A 21,293-nucleotide genomic window follows, 5' to 3' on the forward strand; every position below is an offset into this window, starting at 1 on the left:
ATAGGTCGTCAGGTTATGCTATTTATCAGACCACCACTAGCAATGGTAGTATCAGGCGAGCTATTACAGGTGCCCATAACTCTGGATGCAGTGGCACGCAGATGAGGACACTACAGACTTGTCAGAATACGGCACTCCGAACCACGACGGGATGCCTTTCGATGACGCACATGCTCCCAGTCAGGGAGCATAATAAACTCCTCTCCAAGCAGTTCCTGCTGGGATGTTTTCGCAGAAATCACCCCTGCAGCCACCTGCTTGGAGGGGAGCCGCCTCCTAAGAGCATCAAAAGGTCATTCCTCGACTACGTCGACGACGTCGTACAGTACGCTGACCAGACTTCGGACGCAACAGACTTTCGACAAGTACTGACCGCCATTCACAGCGGAGCCATTAACACCTTCACCGACTCTTTTCCCGTGAATGGCGTTTTTGGAGTCAAATCACAACCCATAGCAGACGAAGAGCTCCAGCTGCCGCGAGAAACGCGAGTGACCCTAGCGCAACTTCGTTCTGGATACTGTAGCAGGTTAAACTCCTACTTATCCAGAACAGACCCTGACATACCCAATGTATGTCCCGCATGCGACGAGTTTCCGCATGACACTGGCCACCTCTTTGCATGCCCTACGAACCCCACTCATCTAACACCCTCCTCCCTTTGGTCCGACCCCGTCGAAACAGCATGTTTCCTGGGCTTCCCGTTAGATGACGTCGACGACAGCACAAACGACCCTTACCATCCAAACGGTGATTAGTAATCCCGATAAAACAACAACAGGTGCCCATAACTCTGGTGAGGGCTTCGTCATTCATTGTGCAGAATGTCGAATCGTCAATCTGTTCCGCCAGCTCCATCCCCCTACAATCATTTGACAGATAGGAATGCTAAAGATCATGTTGCGCGTTAAAGTCGCCTAGTACCAAACGGTTTTTACCACCAGGTAGCGCATCTACATTCGGGCGAAATCCTGTAGGGTAATTTGTAACTGAGTGATGTATATATTAAATGTTTCAAGCTCGACATCGCCTGACCCGTAAGCTATACCCTGACATTCTAGGATTGTATCCCTGGGATCGATGTCTTCATCGATTAGACGGTACTGCACGGTGTTGTGCAATATGAAGCTGAGGCCACCACCATTATCTCGCTCGCAAAGCAAAGTGAAAGCTATGTTGCCTGTTTGAGCTACTGGGGACCGTGGAGGTCCTCTGTTAGCCACTAGGGATTAGATCGCCGAAAACAATCGAAACAGCCCTTGGAGGGATGATATCCGACTCAATTCCGGTGCGTAGAACCGGCTGTCGTGGAAATTGAGTGTGGGTTCCGTTGGTGCTCATACCCGTGACAACAATCAGTACATATAATACTACTTTTGCGACGTGCTTCTCTATCAAAGGTATGAGCACCTCAGCAGGCCTCATATTGCCGGGACATACCTCCAGCCTAAGGTCGTCACTCCTATCCTCAACCATCCTAAGAACCCAGTGACCTTCGACTCTCCGCCCTAAAATAAGAAAACATATGTATATCTTACTATATAAAAATCACGTGTCACGTTGTTTGTTTTCGATGGACTCCTAAACTACTGAACCGATTTTAATGAAATTTTTAACACTGTGTGCAGTTTGGTCCAACTTGAAAGATAGGATAGTTTAAAAACTCTCCTTATAGTCGCAAAGAGCTATCCACCAGTTGGTGGCGCTAACAGCGGTATTGAGTAAGTGCGGTATGTTACAGTAGATGCGGTATGTTACATTAGATGGCGTTAAAAACATTAAATGAAAATGCGTTGTTTGAAGTTTATATTATTTGTGGTAAAGTTATACGAGTCTATGACTTCCAAAAAAAAAAAAAAATAAAAATTGGGCGGGGCGAAGTTCGCCGGGTCAGCTAGTTAATTACATAAAAAACAATAAATACATTATTTGTAGTTATATCAGTCACATATGGTAGCGCTAGATAAAACTGGTTCCCTGGATAAAGCTGTTCTTCCTCATCTTCGCATGCGATCAGTGGGATTCATACGCATACATTCAATAAAATACTTGAGGAAGTGGTATTTTTACGTTGTCGAACCAGGTATCGCTTGAACTTACAGCAGTTTGCTTGCGACAAGCACCTTTCCGGCATCGGAATACCCTAACCGCGCTACTGTTATTTAATGTTAGCGTCTTTGGCACATTATGTGTACGACACATTTTTGATTTTACAATTAATCGTTCCTCTTTCGAGTTAATCTTTACATTAAGTAAAAATTAGTCAAAACAATATATTTTGAGCTGCACCGAAATGTGTACTCTTTAATTATACTCTTAAGACTAACTGGTTCTACTGGTGGTTTACCTGGTTCTTACTTCTATTTATACTAACTAGTATGATACTTATTACTAGTTGATAGTTTGTTTAGATATAATACCATATATTGTTTGTTTAGGTTTGTTTACATAAATCTTAGTTCTACTTATACTATTGAGATGCTGATTGTTTACTAGTAAATAATTATTTGGGTTGTTATTGTTTGTTGCACTGATAGTGCACTTCTATTGTTCCAAGATAAGCTTGTTTTGATGATTTCTCTTTAATGTTGTTCGTTTACTAAAATATAATGCCGTTTTGATGTTTGTTTGTTTAAGATTGTTTGTTGTAGTGATAGTGCATTTCAATTGTTCCAACTCATTGTTGTCTTGATGCATTCTGTTTACTGAAACAAAAGTTGGGGGCCTATTCTGTAACTCGATTCGAAAAAAAGTTTACTCGAATTCGGATTTTGTATATTCTGTAACTCGATTTTCGGATTTTCAAGCCAATTTTGGGATAAAATATTCGATAGCTTTTGAGTTGTAGAAAGCAAAAACGAAAATTGTACGTATTTATTCTGGCACAGGGTGGTACAACTTTCGCATAATTATAAATTAGATCTGAATTTAGAATAGAATACATATTCGAATCGAGTTACAGAATAGGGTCCTTGTTTTGATGTTTATTACTACAAGTATTAAAAGGAATACTTTCCTTAACTTCCGCAAATAAAAGATATATTTCCTTACTATTGAACGTTTGGATTATTTTTGCTATATTCCACATTGATTTCACTTCCGACGCTTTAAGCACATTTGTTCGCCTAACCACACCTCGGCTGGTTGACGATTCGATGCAATCTATTTAAATGTCTTAAGTAATATTTTTTATTAATTTAAAACTTATATTAACATACCTATTGTGAAATTCGTGCGAATAAATTTTTTTAAATACACTTTAATTATTAATCCTTACATATATAAACTTCTTGTATTTTAAATTTTGAATACTGGACGCGGAATTCAAATCAAATTAATATGAAAATAATTACAAAACGGGGAAAAAAGAAAAGGTACATTGTTTAGCTGTAACAATAACCGTTACAGAAAATGTGGTTTAAAGAGGGTGATATACCCTATCTAACATAACGTTTAGATTTCCTTTGTCCATTGGCAGCCTTTGGCCGCGCTTAAAAAAAAATAACCCTGGTCGATGCCACACCGGGGTGTGTCATGTTTTTTTTTTTATTTCTATATTCTTAATCTCAAGCATCAGCTCTATTCAACCATACCAATTTTAACCCTGAAATCGTGGGATGGTATACTAAAGTCGGCCCCAGGGATATATCAAGATAATGAGAATTCTGAAAGATTGTACATTACTCATCACATAGTAATGAATTTAGTATTGGCGTCATAATAGTCTTTCTTTTTTTATTTTTATTCCATTACAATATATGGTAACACTAATTTTTTGCTTGCTTGCAACCATTTTCTTATTGTATGAGTAAATGGATTTCAAATAAAGTTTGATATGGAATTAAAGTTATTTTTGCACTATTTAAGGGGGTATTTTACTCTAGAATTTTGAAAAATTCGATTTTTGTCTCATATTTAAAGGTTAGACCCTTAAGAACATATCCTCCAAAGGATTTTTAAAAATTAAAATTATTTTAAGAGCTACAGTTACTTTAGTGACGCAGTACCTAGCCCGGTTCGGCCGGACTCACTTTTTTAAACGCGTTTTTCTCGAAACTACTTTTTTCCACACGGTACCGGCATTATCTCAAGTTCTATACAACCGATTTACTTGAAATTTTGTGTGAACCTTCTTTATATAATCCTTTATCGTTCCTACCAGCATCGTGTCAAAATTTTTGTTTTTTTAAATTAAAAAAATTCAGGAATTTCAAAAACAAGCGTAAAAGCGTGAGGTAGGGACTATAACAGCATCCTTACTGATTAAGAATTTCTTTTAATTTTTTTTCAGACCACCAGGAGAGTTAGGATCAATGTCACCAGGATGCTTTGTTTTTACACCTGTCACGCATTTTAAATAGTTGAATTAAAAAATTTTTTTTTTGGAGGACCGCCCCTATCAGTACTTACTCATTTTAACTCCGAAATCGGAGGATGCTATTCTAAATCCCAGCCCAAGTGCTTAAACTTATTTCAGTTAAGCGTATATTAATTGATTTAATCGTAAATGCATAATTCTTAAAGTCTGAAGTAACCTTTTTGATTACAGGTAAATTTTAAAATAGCGTTTCGGGGTTGTATGTAGAGTTGTGGCTAGGCTTTAGAAATAGGTGTTTAAATGGGTATATACGGATTGAAGAAGAAGTGCTGGGATTTGGAATAATAATATATTATGTTGAAAATGAAAAAGTAGAAATGTACCATTTTCTACAAATGTATGTATGTACATATGTTATTACTATATCGGCAAAATTACGATTTGTTTGGTGCCTCGATTTGGTGGTACGGATGGATAGAGGAGCACCTCAGGATTAATAAATGTATACCGGGAAAAGTTTAGTATACCGTCCCAGGATTTCGGGAATGAATGGGTATAGAGGAGGTTCTCCAGATCAAGAATATACATAGTTATAGCCTCAGGAAACTTATAGTTTAATTTTACACTTATATTTTTCATTTTTACGTTCACTAACACTTCACTAATTCGTTTGTACACAAAATAACCCTGGTCGGTCCAACACCGGCGTGTTCAAAGTTATTTTTTGACGAATTTCTTTCTACATTGGCGGCCTATTGCACTATTTAATACAAAACAAAGGTGTGGAACCGAATTAGTAAAGTGTTAGTACAGAAAAAATTGTACGCGAAATAATATATAATTTTTCTCAATTTATTAAATAATATAATATATGCTATATAATCTATACAAATGAAATAAAATTCGTTTTGAACTATTGTCCGTTTATATAGCAAACCGAAAAATTTTTGATTAAAAAAAGTTAAAATGGGTAGGTCCGGATAAAGAAGGTTCTTCAGATTGAAAAATATGTATGTATAGTTGCCGCTGATTTTCTTCGGTTTTATGATATTTGCACTTAGAGTACAAAAATTCTACTATTCATAGAGCGTGTTTCTTTGACTTATAGTAGAATTTTTGCTGTTACACTAATTTAATGTAATTTATTTATCTTTAACATATAATTAATGAATGGTTAAAAAAATGGTTGCAACCAACCAAAAAATTAGTGCTACCATACTTTGTAAACGAATAAAAATAAATTAAATGGCAGATGCCGCCGTCAATACGAAATTCAGTATCGTGTGAGTAATTTCAAATCTTTTACAATTGCTTTTATATTGAAAAATACCGGTGTTGGATCGGTCAAGGTTATTTTTTTGAAGCGCGGCCGAGGGCCACCAATGCAAAAGAAGTTCTAGCCAACATTTCCCACAACTGCCGGTTCTACGCACCGGAATTGACTCGGATTTCATCCGACCAAGGGGTGTTTTTTCGGTGATCTACCCCGTTTGAATCGGTGAGTACTAATTTGTGTTTGTCGTCATTGAAGCAATGCCTTGCAGCAGGGTTGCTCCGTATCCACCGGACTCGTGCTGGCATTGAGTCCAACCCGGGCCCGGAAGAATTTTTCTGCTGCGTATGCCCAAAAAGGCTCTATCCAAACTCCACCTCGGTCAGATGTAATACATGCAATGGATTGGCCATCTTCAGAGCTGCTCAGGCCTTAAGACTCACAGGGAGTGGACCACGCGTTACGTGGCCCCATGTTGCCTACGCAATACTGCGACACAAGCCGCTACGGTTGTGCAATCTGCACATACTTCGCGCCGCGCCGCCACTCAACCCGAGTGGCCAACAGAGGACCTCCACGGTCTCCAGGATCTCAAAGACAGGTGTAAAAACAAAGCATCCTGGTGACATTGATCCTAACCAGGGTTCTCATTTACTACTCCGTAGCAGCAAAATTTCAAGAATTATATTCGCATTCGCTCGAAATGTGAAGAAGAAGTGTGAACAATTCTGAGAAACATGCGTCTAAAGTCAAGCGATGCCTTAAAATACCTCTGATCTGTAGGAATTTAAAGATAAAAAATCAGGATTGTCGTGTATTTTCTATGGACAATTTTTACATGCCTTGGTCCAGTTTTTAATGTTAATATTTAGGGCTAAACATTTCAAGGAAGTTTTTGTATGGTATTTCCAAGGAAATTTCGTGACGGGACTGAAAAAAATTAATAGTTAAAAAAAAAACACCCTAATGTATATAAAAAAGGGGAAAGTAATGTATTTAAAAGTAATTTCGAAAATTCATAGAATTGAGTATTGTAATACATTTGGAATAGATGATGTTTTTGGTAATATAAAAATGGTAAATATTTTACATAATAAAAATATATATATAATTTATTCAATTATTATCTAATTGACTTTATTAATATATTTCTTAAAATATTTGATTTTAGATTTATAAAGTCACTTGACGCAACAAGTGCCAAAATAATTTGCATAACATTTTTTTGTTTGAATTATTCAATTAATTCAAATATTACGACAGAAAAAAGCAAAGAAAAAAAAAAAAAACAACTGTTGTAGCACATGAAAATTTTCATTAGCTCTGCTGTGCTACCGCTCCCAATTTTTTGCTACCGCTACGCCAGAGCATAGCGCAGAATTTAATTTTTTGCTACCGCTCCAGCTATAGTTTTTTACCTAACAAAACTCGGAGCAGAGTAGAGCACTTCTTTTACATTGTTATGCTAAGGCTATGCTGTGGCTCCCGACAAAGTGAGAGCGGTAGCAAGAGTAAAATGAAATGCTACGGAAGTAGCGTAGTTTTTCAAACGCTGATCCTAACTCTCCTGGTGGTCTGGAAAAAAAATTAAAAGAAATTCTTAATCAGTAAGGATGCTGTTATAGCCCTACCTCATTTTTTTGAAAAATGGCCACTGCCTGAAAATAAAAATCATTTTTAACGCTTTTTTTTGGAATTCCTGAATTTTTTTAAAATATTAAAAACAAAAATTTTGACACGATGCTGGTAGGAACGATAAAGGATTATATAAGGAAGGTTCACACAAAATTTCAAGTAAATCGGTTGTATAGAACTTGAGATAATGCCGGTACCATTTGCCCCCTTACTCACAACAGTGGCGTCGCCAACCAACACCCCAGCGCGACAACCACCCCTGCGGGATCTGCAGCCGCAACAAATACCACCAATACCAAACAAAAAGGAGGCGGCATCAAGCGACATCTTTCAAACAATAGCAAAAATCGGCTATTTTTAACCAGTGTTGCCTACTCAGATTTGATAAATTCAGCTAAATGCACGAATTTTTTGTGCTTTATTAATTTGCATTAATATTGGTCAAATGCACAAGTTAATTCAAATTAAGCCCGCTAATTCATATTAGCGCTGTCGTCTGTCAGGGCTATTAGAAAAAGTGTATCTATCATACCAATCAACTTTGCAGCCGTTTGAACATGAAATTATAATTTGTATTTTTATTTTTGTTAAAACATTAATTAATTAAACAAAAAATTCAATTCGTAAAAAAAAAATGAAAGTTCCATTTTTATTTCAACTTTAAATTTGGAAACAATGGTCAAAAATAGGTTTTATTAATATTGTTGCGAATTCACTGCTTACTTTGCTAGGTTCGTATCTCTAGATTGTCAAATAAAACCAAAAACCGTTTAATTCAATTCAACAACTCTTTATTTCCAATTTGTCTACACTATAGCAGTTTACTCTTACCACTGGCTGATCACGTTAGCGCTGCCACGGCTTATATAGCCACGCACTCCTCGCTGACGCCAAGGTGTCCTTCTAGAATATTGCGTCTGGCAAGTTTAAGAACATAATGCTATACGGCGCCAAATGCAGCTATTGTTTAAGTAGACAAGCAGACAGTCGCGGCGCCAAAAGCAGCTATTGTTTAAGCAGACAAACGCGGCGCCCAATGTTTATAATAAGGGATGCATATAGCAATACAAATACCAAACTTAATACTACTTTTGTAACACTGCCCTCCACTTAAGCCTAATCGTCCCGATTAGGTACAAATCCTCTTGAACCAAATGGGGCGAGCCTCTCCAAGTGTACTACTTTCATTTTACATCGTGCTTTTCCATTTCTTTGTATGCGGTATACCACGTCATTACCATATAGGGCCCTTCCCAGGCTGTCTGCAATTTCAGGGACAAGCCTTTCTTTCGAAGTGGATTGTACAACAGGACCAGATCACCTTCTTCAAAACCTTTTGAATTTGCCGCTTGATCAAACCGATCCTTCATCTTATTGCTCATCAGATGCGTGTGCTGCCTTACCATTAGATGCAATTCATTCATTTTTCCATCTCCATCATTTCTTACAGCTGCAGGATTCGTTCCAAACTTAAGATCAGCAGGGAGTCGCAGATCAGATCCGAAAATAATCTTCGCTGGCGTGTAACCAGTTGTCTCGTGCTTCGCTGAACGATACGCCAGCAGGAACATCTGGATGCACTTGTCCCAATTCCGTTGATCTTTATCAACGATTTTCCGCAGATGTTCTTCGAGCGTTCGGTTGAATCTCTCTACCATCCCATCTGATTGTGGGTGTAACGCTGTTGTCCGTGTCTTGTGGATGCCCAATAAGGTACAGATTTCTTTGAAAATGGAAGATTCGAAATTCCTGCCTTGATCTGAGTGTAATTCGACGGGCACTCCGAACCTTGTTATCCAATTTTCTACAAACGCTTCGGCTACTGTCTTCGCTTCTTGGTTTGGTAAGGCATATACTTCTGGCCATTTACTGAAATAGTCCATGACAACCAGTAGATATTTGTTTCCGGCCGTACTGGTTGGGAACGGACCTGCAACATTCATTGCGACTCGTTCAAATGGTGATCCCACGTTGTACTGTTGTAGCCTACCGCGACTTTTGGCTTTAGGACCTTTAGCTGCCATGCACTCTACGCAATTACTTATCCATTCTGCTATGGAATCTCGACAACCGATCCAGTAGAACCGTTGTTTAATCTTCTCTATAGTTTTTGTAATCCCAAGGTGCCTTCCACTAGGTCCATTGTGATACTTTCAATACTTTCGGAATCATGGACTTCGGTACTATGATCAGCGGACGAGACTGTTTGCCATCTTCGCTTTCCCAAGTACGATGAAGGTATTAACGAGGTTTATGCTGTTCCATTGGGCCCAATATGCTTTTTCAGTTGGACTCTCGCTACTTATTTGTTCCTTTGTTGGTCGTACCCCATTTTCTTTGGCTACTATCAGCTTTGCAAGATCAGGGTCCTCCAGCTGATTGATCCTGATGCGATGAGGAGTCCAATCATCTTCAGGTTCTATATTCAGTAATCGCACGTCGATTATACCTTCTTTTCCTTCTGATTTGGAGCAATGTTTACATTCCAGTGGACAAGGGCGACGTGATAATCTATCCGCATTTTTGTCGTGAATCCCCTTTCGGTGTTCTGTTGGTTGTACCCGTTTTGATGGGTTTACTTTTATATTGCAATTTCGGGCAAAGTGACCCGCTTTTCCACAGTTGAAACATCTGCCTGTTGTATTTACTCGCGGTGCAGCAATTGCCTTCAGAGTCTTCAATATTTCTTCCATCAGCGCCGGTTGTTCCATTTCAACTCTTTGTACTTTGTGTGCTGGTTTACTTAGTAGCGAAGCTGTTTTCTGTGTGAGGGCGTGCGAAACCGTTTTAGCAAACGTTCTTTTGGGCAATGCAAATGTGGCGCGTTTGGTGTCCACATCACGAATTCCATTTATGAAACTTTGAATTTTTACCCTCTCAATGTAATCCACAGGTGCATCTGCATTTGCCAAATGAGACAGTCGTTCTATTTCAGTTGCGAACTCTTGCAATGACTCGTTCATCTTCTGACCCCTATTTTGCAGTTCGATCTGGTATATTTGTTTCCGGTGCTCACTACCATATCCTCTTTCTATCGCACTCATCAATGCCTCATAGTTGTCCTGTTCACAATCTGGAATAGTCTGAAGGATTTCTGCTGCAGGTCCTTTCAATGATACAAACAAGGACGCTACTTTGTCCGCTGCATTCCAGTTATTGGTCATTGCTGTCTTTTCAAACTGAAGTTTGAAAATTTGAAATGGAATACTTCCATCGAATGTGGGTGCCTTCAATCTTTGATTATTTGTTGATGGTGCAGGACCATGTAGTTGCAGTTCTCGCATCCGATTACTCAATTGAAGAACTTCTGATTTTAAATTTTCTTCGTCATTTTTTAACGTGCTTAATTCGTCTTCCAATTTTGAAAATTTCTGTTGCACTTGTGTATTATTTTCTGTAATCTGTTGTACCAAACGCTTTTCTAACTGCGTATTATTTTCAGTCATTTGTTGTGTAAGGCAAGACTTTAACTGTGATGTATTTTCAGCTATTATTTGCTTCATAGCCACTAACAGCATGTTCGTGTCTACACTTGATGATGTTCGTTGTTCTTCTACTTTTTCTTCTACCTTTGTAGAAGTTTCTGGCCCATCAAATTCGAACTTGTCCACATTAATTCCATCCGCTTCCATTGCTTCACGTAATCGTGCCTGCAGATCCGCCTTTTGCCCGCTTATCGGCAAATTACGCTCCTCCAGTTCCTTTTTTAATTGCTGAATTCTCAATTCTCCGAATTTAACCATCTTGAATTTGGATTATTTGACAATCCCACTTCTGACACCAATTGTTACGAATTTACTGCTTGCTAGTTTACTTTGTTAGGTTCGTATCTCTGGATTGGCAAATAAAATCAAAACCGTTTAATTCAATTCAACAACTCTTTATTTCACAACTCGTCTACACTATAGCAGTTTACTCCTAGCACTGGATGATCACGTTGGCGCTGCCACGGCTTATATAGCCACGCACTCCTCGTTGACGCCAAAGTGTCCTTCTAGAATATTGCGTCTAGCAATTATAAGAAGATAATGCTATACGGCGCCAAATGTAGCTATTGTTTAAGTAGACAACCAGACAACTGTCGCGCGCCAAATGCAGCTATTGTTTAAGTAGACAAGCAGACAGCCGCGGCGCCCAATGTTTATAACAAGGGATGCATATAGCAATACAAATACCAAACTTAATACTACTTTTGTAACAATATTTTGTTGCAAATCCATGGTTTTTTATAACTTCGTCACATTTCGACATTGAGGCAAAATTTTTTTTGATTTTTATTGGAATGGATTTCGAAGCTTCTTGAAGTGTATTAAAAAGTAATCGCCATTTTTAAGGTTATAGCCCTGACAGACGAGCAAAATTAGTGCGCATTAAGAAACGCTAATGCGTATTGAAATTTTATAGTGACAGACGGCAGAATTGTGCATTTAGACAGCTGATAGTGAAATTTTTTTATTTATGAAAAAAAGAAGTGAAATAAAATTGGATAAGAAATAATTTAATGGCAATTTCAAAATCAAATAAATTTAACGAAAAATTCGTTTTTTATTTTATATGTTAAAAGATAGTGAAGTGTAATTAAAAGCCATACTTGACTGTAACGCGAAAAAAGTATGCGAAAAAAAAGAGAGTGTGCTTATGACCGCACGAATGAAGTAAAACTTCTTTCTCTCTATCTATATGTATATACATATATGAATGTGTGTGTGTGCAATATATACATGTATGCACATATACATATATTTATTTCTTACAAATATTTAAATTTATTTTATGTTTTCATTAGTAAATTAATATTTTTGCATAGATCTTTTATTTTTTTGCATTGTTTTATTCGTTATTTTCATTATTGGTTACATCAGTAATTACTGTGGTTGATTGTAAAACCGAGACAATAGGCTTATGATACGAGAAATACAATACATATAAATATTTTAGAATTAAAATTAGACAGAAATCTAGAAAAAACTGCATCGATTGTTGCTCCATGTCTTGTAGTTGGCTCATTACGGTCATTATTCATTTGTAATTCTAATTTATCTCGTAGAAAGTTTCTCAAGAGTTGTCCATCTTCGGATGCGAAATTGATATTGAAATCTCTTGCTAAGATTAGTGGCAACGTATGATAGTTTTCTCCTAGTTCTTCAGAACCTACTCGACCATAAATCATAAGTCTTCTGTATATAAACTTTATGATATTATTAACTGTGTTATTGGGCGACATGTAAACAACTACCATTATGATGTTTGTTCCATCGTCCAAAACATGGGAAAAATTAGGAAAAATTATTTTAATTTTATTTCTCTTTATTTTTATTTAAATTAAGTAATATTTCAAATAAATTATATTTATTTCCACTATTACAAAGTGAAGATGTGCAAAATGAACTTCATTTCTTCAAAGAAAATTGATGACCTTCATGAAATGTGCATATTCGCATTATTTCGTTATCATTTCCATATTTGTACCAATAGAATTTCTATGGCATATACATACATACACATTAAGGTGGACCAAAAATTAGTTTATATTTTATTTTTCGTAGTTACCATGAAAATCTCATTCAACATGACTAAAAACAAGTCCTGGTAAAATCTGAGCTCTTTATATCAATATTAAGAGGTGCCTCATCGACATTTTCGATTTCCCATATAAATTACATGGAAAAAAAATCATTTTTTTTTTGTGGTGGTTATTGTGCGGAGGTTTTAATGTGCACGCGATGGCGGCCAGTAGGGATGGTAAACTCGATTCCGATACTACTCGAGAATCGAGTTTTCTCGTAAAATAATCGATTTTTCGAATGTCAAGAACCGATTCTTAATCCACTTCGACTACTGAAGATCGATTTTTAAAAATCGATTATTTAACGAGAAAACTCGATTCTCGAGTAGTATCGGAATCGAGTTTACCATCCCTACTGGCCGCCATCGCGTGCACATTAAAATCTCCGCACAATAACCACCACAAAAAAAAATGAAACTCAAAGAGTCACGCCCGGAACACATAGAGCGGGGCAGGCTGCAAGCAACATCTGTCAAATATTAAAATACACACGTTCTTATGGACACAGTTATGTAGTTGTGCAGCTGTCTAAATAACAGTGTTCTTAAGAATGTGTGTATTTCAATATCAGATTCAGATGGCGCTTGCAGTCTGCCGCGTTCTATGTGTTCAGCACATCAATCTGCCGAAGCATTGACGCGACGAGACGCGAAAGAAACTAACAAACGATCGCCGATTGTTACCGCTTCCCTTGCCGCTGTAACAGCTTCGCCTTCCAACGTGCGTAAATATGTATGCATATGTATGAACTTGCATGAGGAGCATGCATGCATGTGTTTATGTCTTCATATTAATATTCATGCATACATATATTTATGTCTCTTCATATTCTTGCGTATGTGAGACAGAGAACATAATGTATTTTGTACACATTTTCGGTGTCAAAATGAAACAAAATATAATCAAGCAAAACGAAATTCTTCGTTGGGAGTCTCTTCATATTCTCTTCTTCGGCATATATGCCTTGTCATCATATGCCGTAAATACATATATTTCTGTCTCTCAAATTCTCGGTTAGAATATGTGAGAGAATTGTAAACAATGTTAAAATTGCGAGGCGAATTCCGACCTTACATACAATGTTAACAAATTTTATGTTCTCTGTCTATACTTTTAAGTTCTCTGGTTCTTGCAAATTGGTTTACATGCACACATAATTACATATGTTTTTTTATTTTTTTTTTTTTTTTTTTTTTTTTTGATTTGATTTTAGAGGGGGAAACTTCAAAAGATACCGTCATTTTTCCGGACGGTATGCACGATTCGTATTGACCGCTGAAACCATTGGCCAATACGCCTACGTACTAAACCCTTAACTCCATTGTCTTTGCTTGTTTATTTGCCCCACGGAACTGCCGTTAAGCATTACATCGTGGGGCCAAGCTTAGCCATTCGGCTCGTCAGTCACGTCATTCAAACCTACTCCTCATTCATCCTTCTGCTTTCACTGCGTTCTCACTCTTACATATGTATGTACGTGAATATGCGCGACCGCTTGGTCTTTTAATATGTACATATGTTAAATGAAATGTCGTAAATTTGGCATCGCGGTGAGCCTTCTCTATATTATACATTCTCTGCGTTCGCCTCGCCTGATCACACTTTTCGTTACACGTTCGCCTGATCACACTTTTCGTCACGCGTTCGTCAGTTTACTCCCCAAGCCAAGCGCGCCTAAAGAAGTTTTACTTCAAAAACTGCTAACCTCTGATGCTGTAAGCGCAAAGGAGGCGGTTGACTTCAAGCGACATCTGTCAAACAATAGCAAAAATCGGCCAATTTTATCCAGTGTTGCCTACTCAAATTTGATCAATTCAGCTAAATGCACGAAATTTTTGTGCATTGCTAATTTGCATTAACATGAGTCAAATGCGCAAGTTAATGCAAACTTATAGCCCTAACAGACGAGCAAAATTAATGCGCCCTAAGCAAATGAAATTTTATGGTGACTGACAGAAGTTTAGACAGCTGATAGTGAAATTTGTTTATTTATTTAAGTAAAAAGTGTTATAAAAATGAATAAGATAAATTTTTTATAGAAATTTTGGTATTTTTGGAAAATCAAATATAAATTTAACCAAAAAATCGTTTATAATTAACTACGTTAAAAGATAATAGAGTGAAGTGCTGAACACAGAGCGCGACACGACATGCCAGCACGACAGTGAACTGTAGATGGCGTCGTGATTCCATCTACATGAACATATGTAAGAAGGCAGCGACATAACAACGGCCGGCATGTACACAAGACAACACAGCTGTCCATTTTGCATGTACACAATTTCGTAGTGGCCATACTAGTACCTTTAATTTCAATGAAATTTTAATATTTTGTTCGAAGTGAATTTTTTATGCAAATAATAAGTAAATAGGTAAATTTATTTGTTTTAAATTATCAATTTTTATTAAAAATTATATAACAGAGGAATAACGCGTCCATCCGGTCGGCCGATTGCCTTGTAAGTTGCCAACAACGTTTTTTGTCGTTTCCCCAAGTGCTGCGAGTTACCGACTTGAGGATTTTGTTGCGGCTCTGTACCTTGGCGATAATCGCGGTCGTATGAAGAGTGAAGGAGTATAGACTACCAAAAGTTCCACCTAAAGCCCTAGGATTATTGACAGTCGGAGCCATCGACTGCAATATTAAGCTCAAGTCTATACACCTTCGTCCAGTTCGTAAATATGGTCGCCGTGAATTTGGTGGGGGAAAGTGTTAGGTTCTATGCAGTGAGGAAACGAGAAAGGATGGAGAAGTAGCTATTTACCTTTAAACACATGCCATCAATTCCATTTCATTTAGATTTTTCTCCTCGAAACAGTACGGACAATTAACGACCGCAGGTACAGGGTTTGTTGGGAAAGTAATAGGATTGAGTCGATTTAAAAAAAATTCGTTACAATTCTTTAAAAACTTTAAAAATAGGTTGCTTTTGCGTCGATGGCGTGCTGCCAGCGCGATTTCCATGCATTGGAGGCCTCACGGGAGGCATTCTGAAAAATAGCTTTGAGAGCCAAGGTATATGCTGGTTGAATCGCCTCTGTCGTCTCAAAATGCTCATTCTTCCCTTTTTGGACGGGGAGACATCAGAGTTCGGGATCATACTCAAAGATCCATGACTCGTCACCTGTGGTAACGTTATTCAAAAATTGGGGGTCACACATGATTAAATTTTCTTGGCACACTGCCATTCGCCGCAATTTTTGTTCGTTAGTGAGCCCTTTTGATACCATCTGCACTCAGTCACAATGTCATGAACCCCAGATTTTTATAAACTTAACATATTAAATGAATACTTAATGGACGGTCTGTTCAAAACTTTGCGCACACGAGTCACATTGACTGTGTTTGTCGAAGTCGCAGGTCTCCTAGGACGGTCTTCATCACCTAAAGCAGGGATGGGCACATTTTTGCCCGAAAAGTTAGCAAAGTTGCGAAAAAAAATCAATTACATTCCTCCGCAACTTAATGTTCATCGCAGAATGGTTGCGCAATACTGACATTGTACACAAATTTAAGAGCGGAAGTTTACTTCATATCGGAATTTTACAGTTGTGTGAACAAAAAGAGGTAAACATAATTTGCACGTTTTAGAGATTCGCATTAATATCTGTTTTAATTTACCTTTGCATGCTGGAAATTCTAATCACTCTTAGGAAAAAAATATATGTATATGTTATACTTGTATCTAAAAACAATTTTATTTAATAAGAAAACAGCATATTTTAAAACTTCACAACACCTTATGGTTGTTCCTATTTTGTTCACACCACTGTACATGTTATAGATCAGTTAATGGTGGTGATGCCAGTTGTAAAAATTCATTTTAGTTACAATTGGGAAAACTTTGCTCAAGCTGTGGGCTTTTATACGTACATATGCATATCTGCATATATAAAAAAGAAAATATACTTGTGACCATTATATATATTGTATTTAAACATATTGCAGTTCAATTTAATGAAAATGCTTATATAAATAAATGATTTGTGATATTTTCAGTTTGGTTGTTTTATAAAAATATTCAAAGAATGAGGTTTTTTTCTATAATTGTTTTGTTAAATTTTAAAAATCTAAGTTGCCTCTGGATGTGTATTAAAATAATAATATGCGCTATAGAAAGGGAACACATATGTATATTCAAAAATATAAGAAATCATCAAATAAGCACACATAGAATACAAACGCTACTGGCAGAAACATCTTCGCTACGAGCTGCAAGCGTTTTGTTCTCGTTTTCATTCGAACAATGTTGCCATTACTCAATACGCATATGTCGTTTTGTACCCATCTAAGTTTTCAATTATAATTTTTCATAATATAAAATATCAAAACTGAAATCAAACTATTAAAACTAGTTTATATATTTGTAAATAATAGCATTCAATTTTGAATTTGAGTTATTTTAAGAAAATTTCAAATATATTGAAGACAATTTTTATAATTACTACAGTATATCGAGCCTGGCAACCCTGCGTTGTGAGAGAGCAATCTGCTGACTCATTTCTACGGAGAAAACCCCAAGTCGTTGGAAATTCTACGATTGGCGAGTGGTAGAAGGGTTGTTGGGTAATTATTTGCATTGCGCTCTCATAAGATTCATTTGGTCATATGTGTTTGACGAAACAGTGGTTCATAAACTGAAGTTATTATTGAAATTACTTTTTATAAGGAAGTTTAAAGAAATAACCTGGTTTGAAACTTTATGCTTCGAAAATTATATCTAAAATAAGAAGTAGGTTATCTGATTTAAATTTTGGTACAATGGCTATAGCAAATGAGATTAAACCAATCATATAATTTATTATTTCAAATAAACAAAATTAAATGCTGGTATAAAGACATATTAAAAAAAATGATTACTAAAATCAAATATTTACTATACTTTTTGTTATTAGTCTTACATTTTATAAATTTATAGTAGTTACAAAGAAACTTAAAATTGTTAGGCAATTTTACAGTTATTACCCGCAGTGCAACTTCCCATATATGCGCGCGCTCTCATTTGTGAACATGGTGTGGGAAAATACGTTGCTCTTATTTGTAAATATGGAGTGATAAAATACGTTGCTCTCACTTCCCTCTTCATGTTTGCCCGCGATGATCGCCTCACCTAGCCCTCAAAATGTGCACTCGTGCCCGCACGGGCAAAATGCCACTGAGGGCTAATATGCCCACCCCTGGCCTAAAGCAATATCTGGGTAAGCCTGTTTGATCATATCAAACGTTTCTGTCGCAGATTTACCGAGTTCCACACAGAATTTAATCGCCTACCCCTGCTTTTTCGAACGCTGCATTTTCAGCTTGCACCACTCACAGAAACAGTACAACGCTAGAAGGATCGTTCTCTCACAGGTTGGTTGTGGTTAGGGCTATCTGAATTATCTGAGCGTTTATGACGCTAAGTGCTGTGGTGGTGTTGTGCACTTTTCAGAATCCATGCTGGTGGTTTGACAGGCTTAGGTGGTGAGTGAAGGTCGGGAATAGCAAGGCCTCAAGCGTCTTCACTACTGGGGAGAGGAGAGTTATCGGACGATAGGAGTCCCCTTTGCTGGCGGGTTTCCCAGGAAATCTTCAAAATATACTATCGTATTGCGTACGGCATGCACGATTCGTTATAGATGCCAGGTTTCTTATTCTGCAGGACTTGTAGAGCAGTACGCCTACTACTAACTTAACCGCAACTCCGCTGCTTTTAGTTTATAAATTTTCCTTGCGAAACCACCGATCGGTTCATTTTTTAATTGCATCAACTGTTGACCTGTTCCTGCGAAAATCAATACAGAGATTTTCGGCCAATCTTGAGTTTTGCATTTCAAGCTACTCTTCTAGGTGTACACATATAGTATTATCCGCTCCAATATTTTTCCAATCGCGTCAAGCATACATACTGGTCGATACGAGCTTGATACCCTGGCTGGTTTATTTGGTTTCTGTATGAGAACCAGTTCTCTGCCTCTTCCAGATTTTAGGGAATATGCCCTTCCGTAGACTTTACGTAAACAATCCGGTAAACGGAGCGGTATTGTGTCTGATTGCAGTCCTTTAGGTTTTGTTTGGTATTCCATCAAACCCTGATGCTTCGTTGTTGGCGAATCTTACCGCTGCTTCAGTGACTTCTTTGGCAGTAACTCACTGCGCCAATTTCCTCCATGTAGTATCTTTATATAAGCGGCTTGCGTGGCAAACAGGATTTGTACCACAGCTTTATATAATATGACCTTTGACCTCAACAATTTCTTCTCTTCATTGGTTTTCTTTAACTTGTTTGCACAGATCCTTGATGTATTCGGCTTTGCTCTTTATAATGGCGTTTTGAGTTCAATTTGCTTTCTCTTAAATCACTTGCTCAGTCTTGAGAACTCTGGCTTTCCTGATGTGTTTTGCTAAATACTCAGCCTGTCGTTCCGGGTCTGGCACTTTATTAAGGTTTTCATCTAACATCAACTTAATAATTCTTCATCTAGGATTTCTACTTTCCAGCCTCTGCTTTGTGCCTTCTTTGGTTGTTCAAATTTTTCGATATGTTTGTGATTACCGATTTCTAGTAAGATGGCCATTGTGCGTATATCTTCTTTACTGGCGTAGAAACCGCTTACTCGGTTATAGCAGAGTTTACATCAACGCGCTAGTCGTTTCTTCTTTTCGCAAGGGGGCGCTAAATGGAGATTCCAAGCAAAGTCAGGACTTTCTCCACCTGGTCTTTTCAACGGAGTGGAGGTCTTCCTCTTCCTCTGCTTAACCCCAGCGTCGAATACTTTCAGAGCTGGTGTGTTTTCATCCATTCGGACGACATGACCTAGCCAGTGCAGCTGCTGTTTTTTAATCCGCTGAACTATGTCAATGTCGTCGTATATCTCATACAGTTCAGAGTTTCATCGAACGTGACATTCGCCGTGGCCAGCGCCAATGATGTCAATATCATCAGCACATGCCAGCAGCTGTACACTCTTGTAGAAGATGGTGCCTTCTGTGTTTAGTTCTGAATCTCGAATTATTTTCTCCAAAAGTAGGTTGAATTAGTCCACGAAAGGGAGTCGCCTTGTCTGAAACCTCGTTTGGTGTCGGCTCGGAGAGGTCCTTTCTGATCTTGCTCATCGTCAGTTTACACAACCATATTATTTTTGCGGGGATACCAATTTCAAACATCGCGGCATAAAGGCAGCTCCTCTTCGTGCTGTCAAAGGCAGCTTTGAAATCGACGAAGATGTGGTGTGTGTCGATTCTCCTTTCACGGGTCTTTTCCAAAATTTGGCGGATGGTGAATATCTGGTCGGTTGTTGATTTGCCAGGGCTAAAGCCATACTGATAAGGTCCAATCAGTTTGTTTACGGTGGGCTTTAATCTTTCACAAAATACGCTCGATAGAACCTTAGACGTAATGTTGAGGAGGCTTATCCTGCGGTAACTCAACGTCAGTTTTCACAGCCGCGACATAAAGGCATATCCTTTTCGTTCTCATTCGAGGTTGTATGCAAGTTTTCATTGGGGGCCGTTTTTTACGCGTCGGGTCCCAAACCCAGAGCACAATCCTTAGGACGGATGGTTCGCCTTATCACTCCCAAACGGATGTCCCTTGACTACGCAGAGGATACTTGGCCAAAGACCGGAAGTTGTGAGCTGCTTGAGCCATATGTAAAAGAACCGTTTCTGGACACTCCCATGTGAATGGTGATCAGAGGACTTACCCTCCCTACTACACATGACTCCATCCTCTCTTATCACTACTAATTCATTTTATGAAATAAGAAATTGGTGTAAAAAATGCTAAAATTATAAAAATACCTTTGTTTTATAAATGAAAATCAACTTTTTATGCGTAAATGCAAAAGTTAATCACCACATGCTCAAAACTTTGCTCACGAATTTATCGTATGTGCTATTAAATGGCAATATTTCAAAAATAAGTATTTATAATATAATAGTATCTATATTTTGGCTGGTATATTCCGTTGGTTGACTATGGTTACACATATGTATTTACCCAGCACTCTCTCAAGCCAAATTCGAAAATAAAAACAAAAAAACACTCCTGCATATTTGCGTGCAGAGCATGCGTGTGCAAATTCAAACCTTCATTTAAACGCAAATTATTTACCAGGTTGTTGTTTTTTTTACAGGTATTTAAAAACGATTCAGCTATCATTTATTATTTTGAAGATATATTTTTCTAGTGTTAAGTCAGTGTCGACTGAATTGCTTATAAAGTATAATTATTAATATTAAAACTGAAGTGAAAAGTGTGCAATTTGGTCTATATTGGATTCATACCAAACATATTTCTGTGCATAACATACTCCTGTCACCAAATTTGGTGGACGTTCAGTCATTGTTTGTTATAACATCAAAATATCTTTCGAAGAAGATTGTAGGGCCGATAGGCCCATGGTGCAGAGAGGACCATCTACAGATGCTCCACTGGTTGCATCTGGCCGTGAACCTAGATTTGGTCTAGGCCATTCTAGTTACCAAAGTGGATATAATAAATTATTTACCCAGGTGA

General features: G+C 37.6%; 1 protein-coding gene across 29 annotated transcripts in view; it reads left to right on the forward strand.

Moving 5' to 3' along the window:
- LOC105224078 (voltage-dependent L-type calcium channel subunit beta-2) overlaps positions 1-21,293 on the forward strand; it is a 995,088-nt gene that overhangs the window by 546,590 nt on the left and 427,205 nt on the right. For 5 of the 29 annotated variants that reach the window (XM_049462498.1, XM_049462500.1, XM_049462497.1 and 2 more), the window contains exon 2: positions 20,911-21,289. The exons of 20 other annotated variants lie outside the window; for them this stretch is intronic. In XM_049462498.1, coding sequence (XP_049318455.1) covers positions 21,176-21,289 — 114 coding nt within the window. In that variant the 5' untranslated portion in view covers positions 20,911-21,175. Of the gene's footprint in view, positions 1-6,566; positions 6,669-20,910; positions 21,290-21,293 lie in introns of those variants that run through there. 4 more of the 29 variants (XM_049462503.1, XM_049462505.1, XM_049462502.1 and 1 more) reach the window with 3 other exon arrangements.

The sequence above is a fragment of the Bactrocera dorsalis genome, chromosome 1 (genome assembly GCF_023373825.1).
Source record: "Bactrocera dorsalis isolate Fly_Bdor chromosome 1, ASM2337382v1, whole genome shotgun sequence".
Lineage (NCBI taxonomy): Eukaryota > Metazoa > Arthropoda > Insecta > Diptera > Tephritidae > Bactrocera > Bactrocera dorsalis.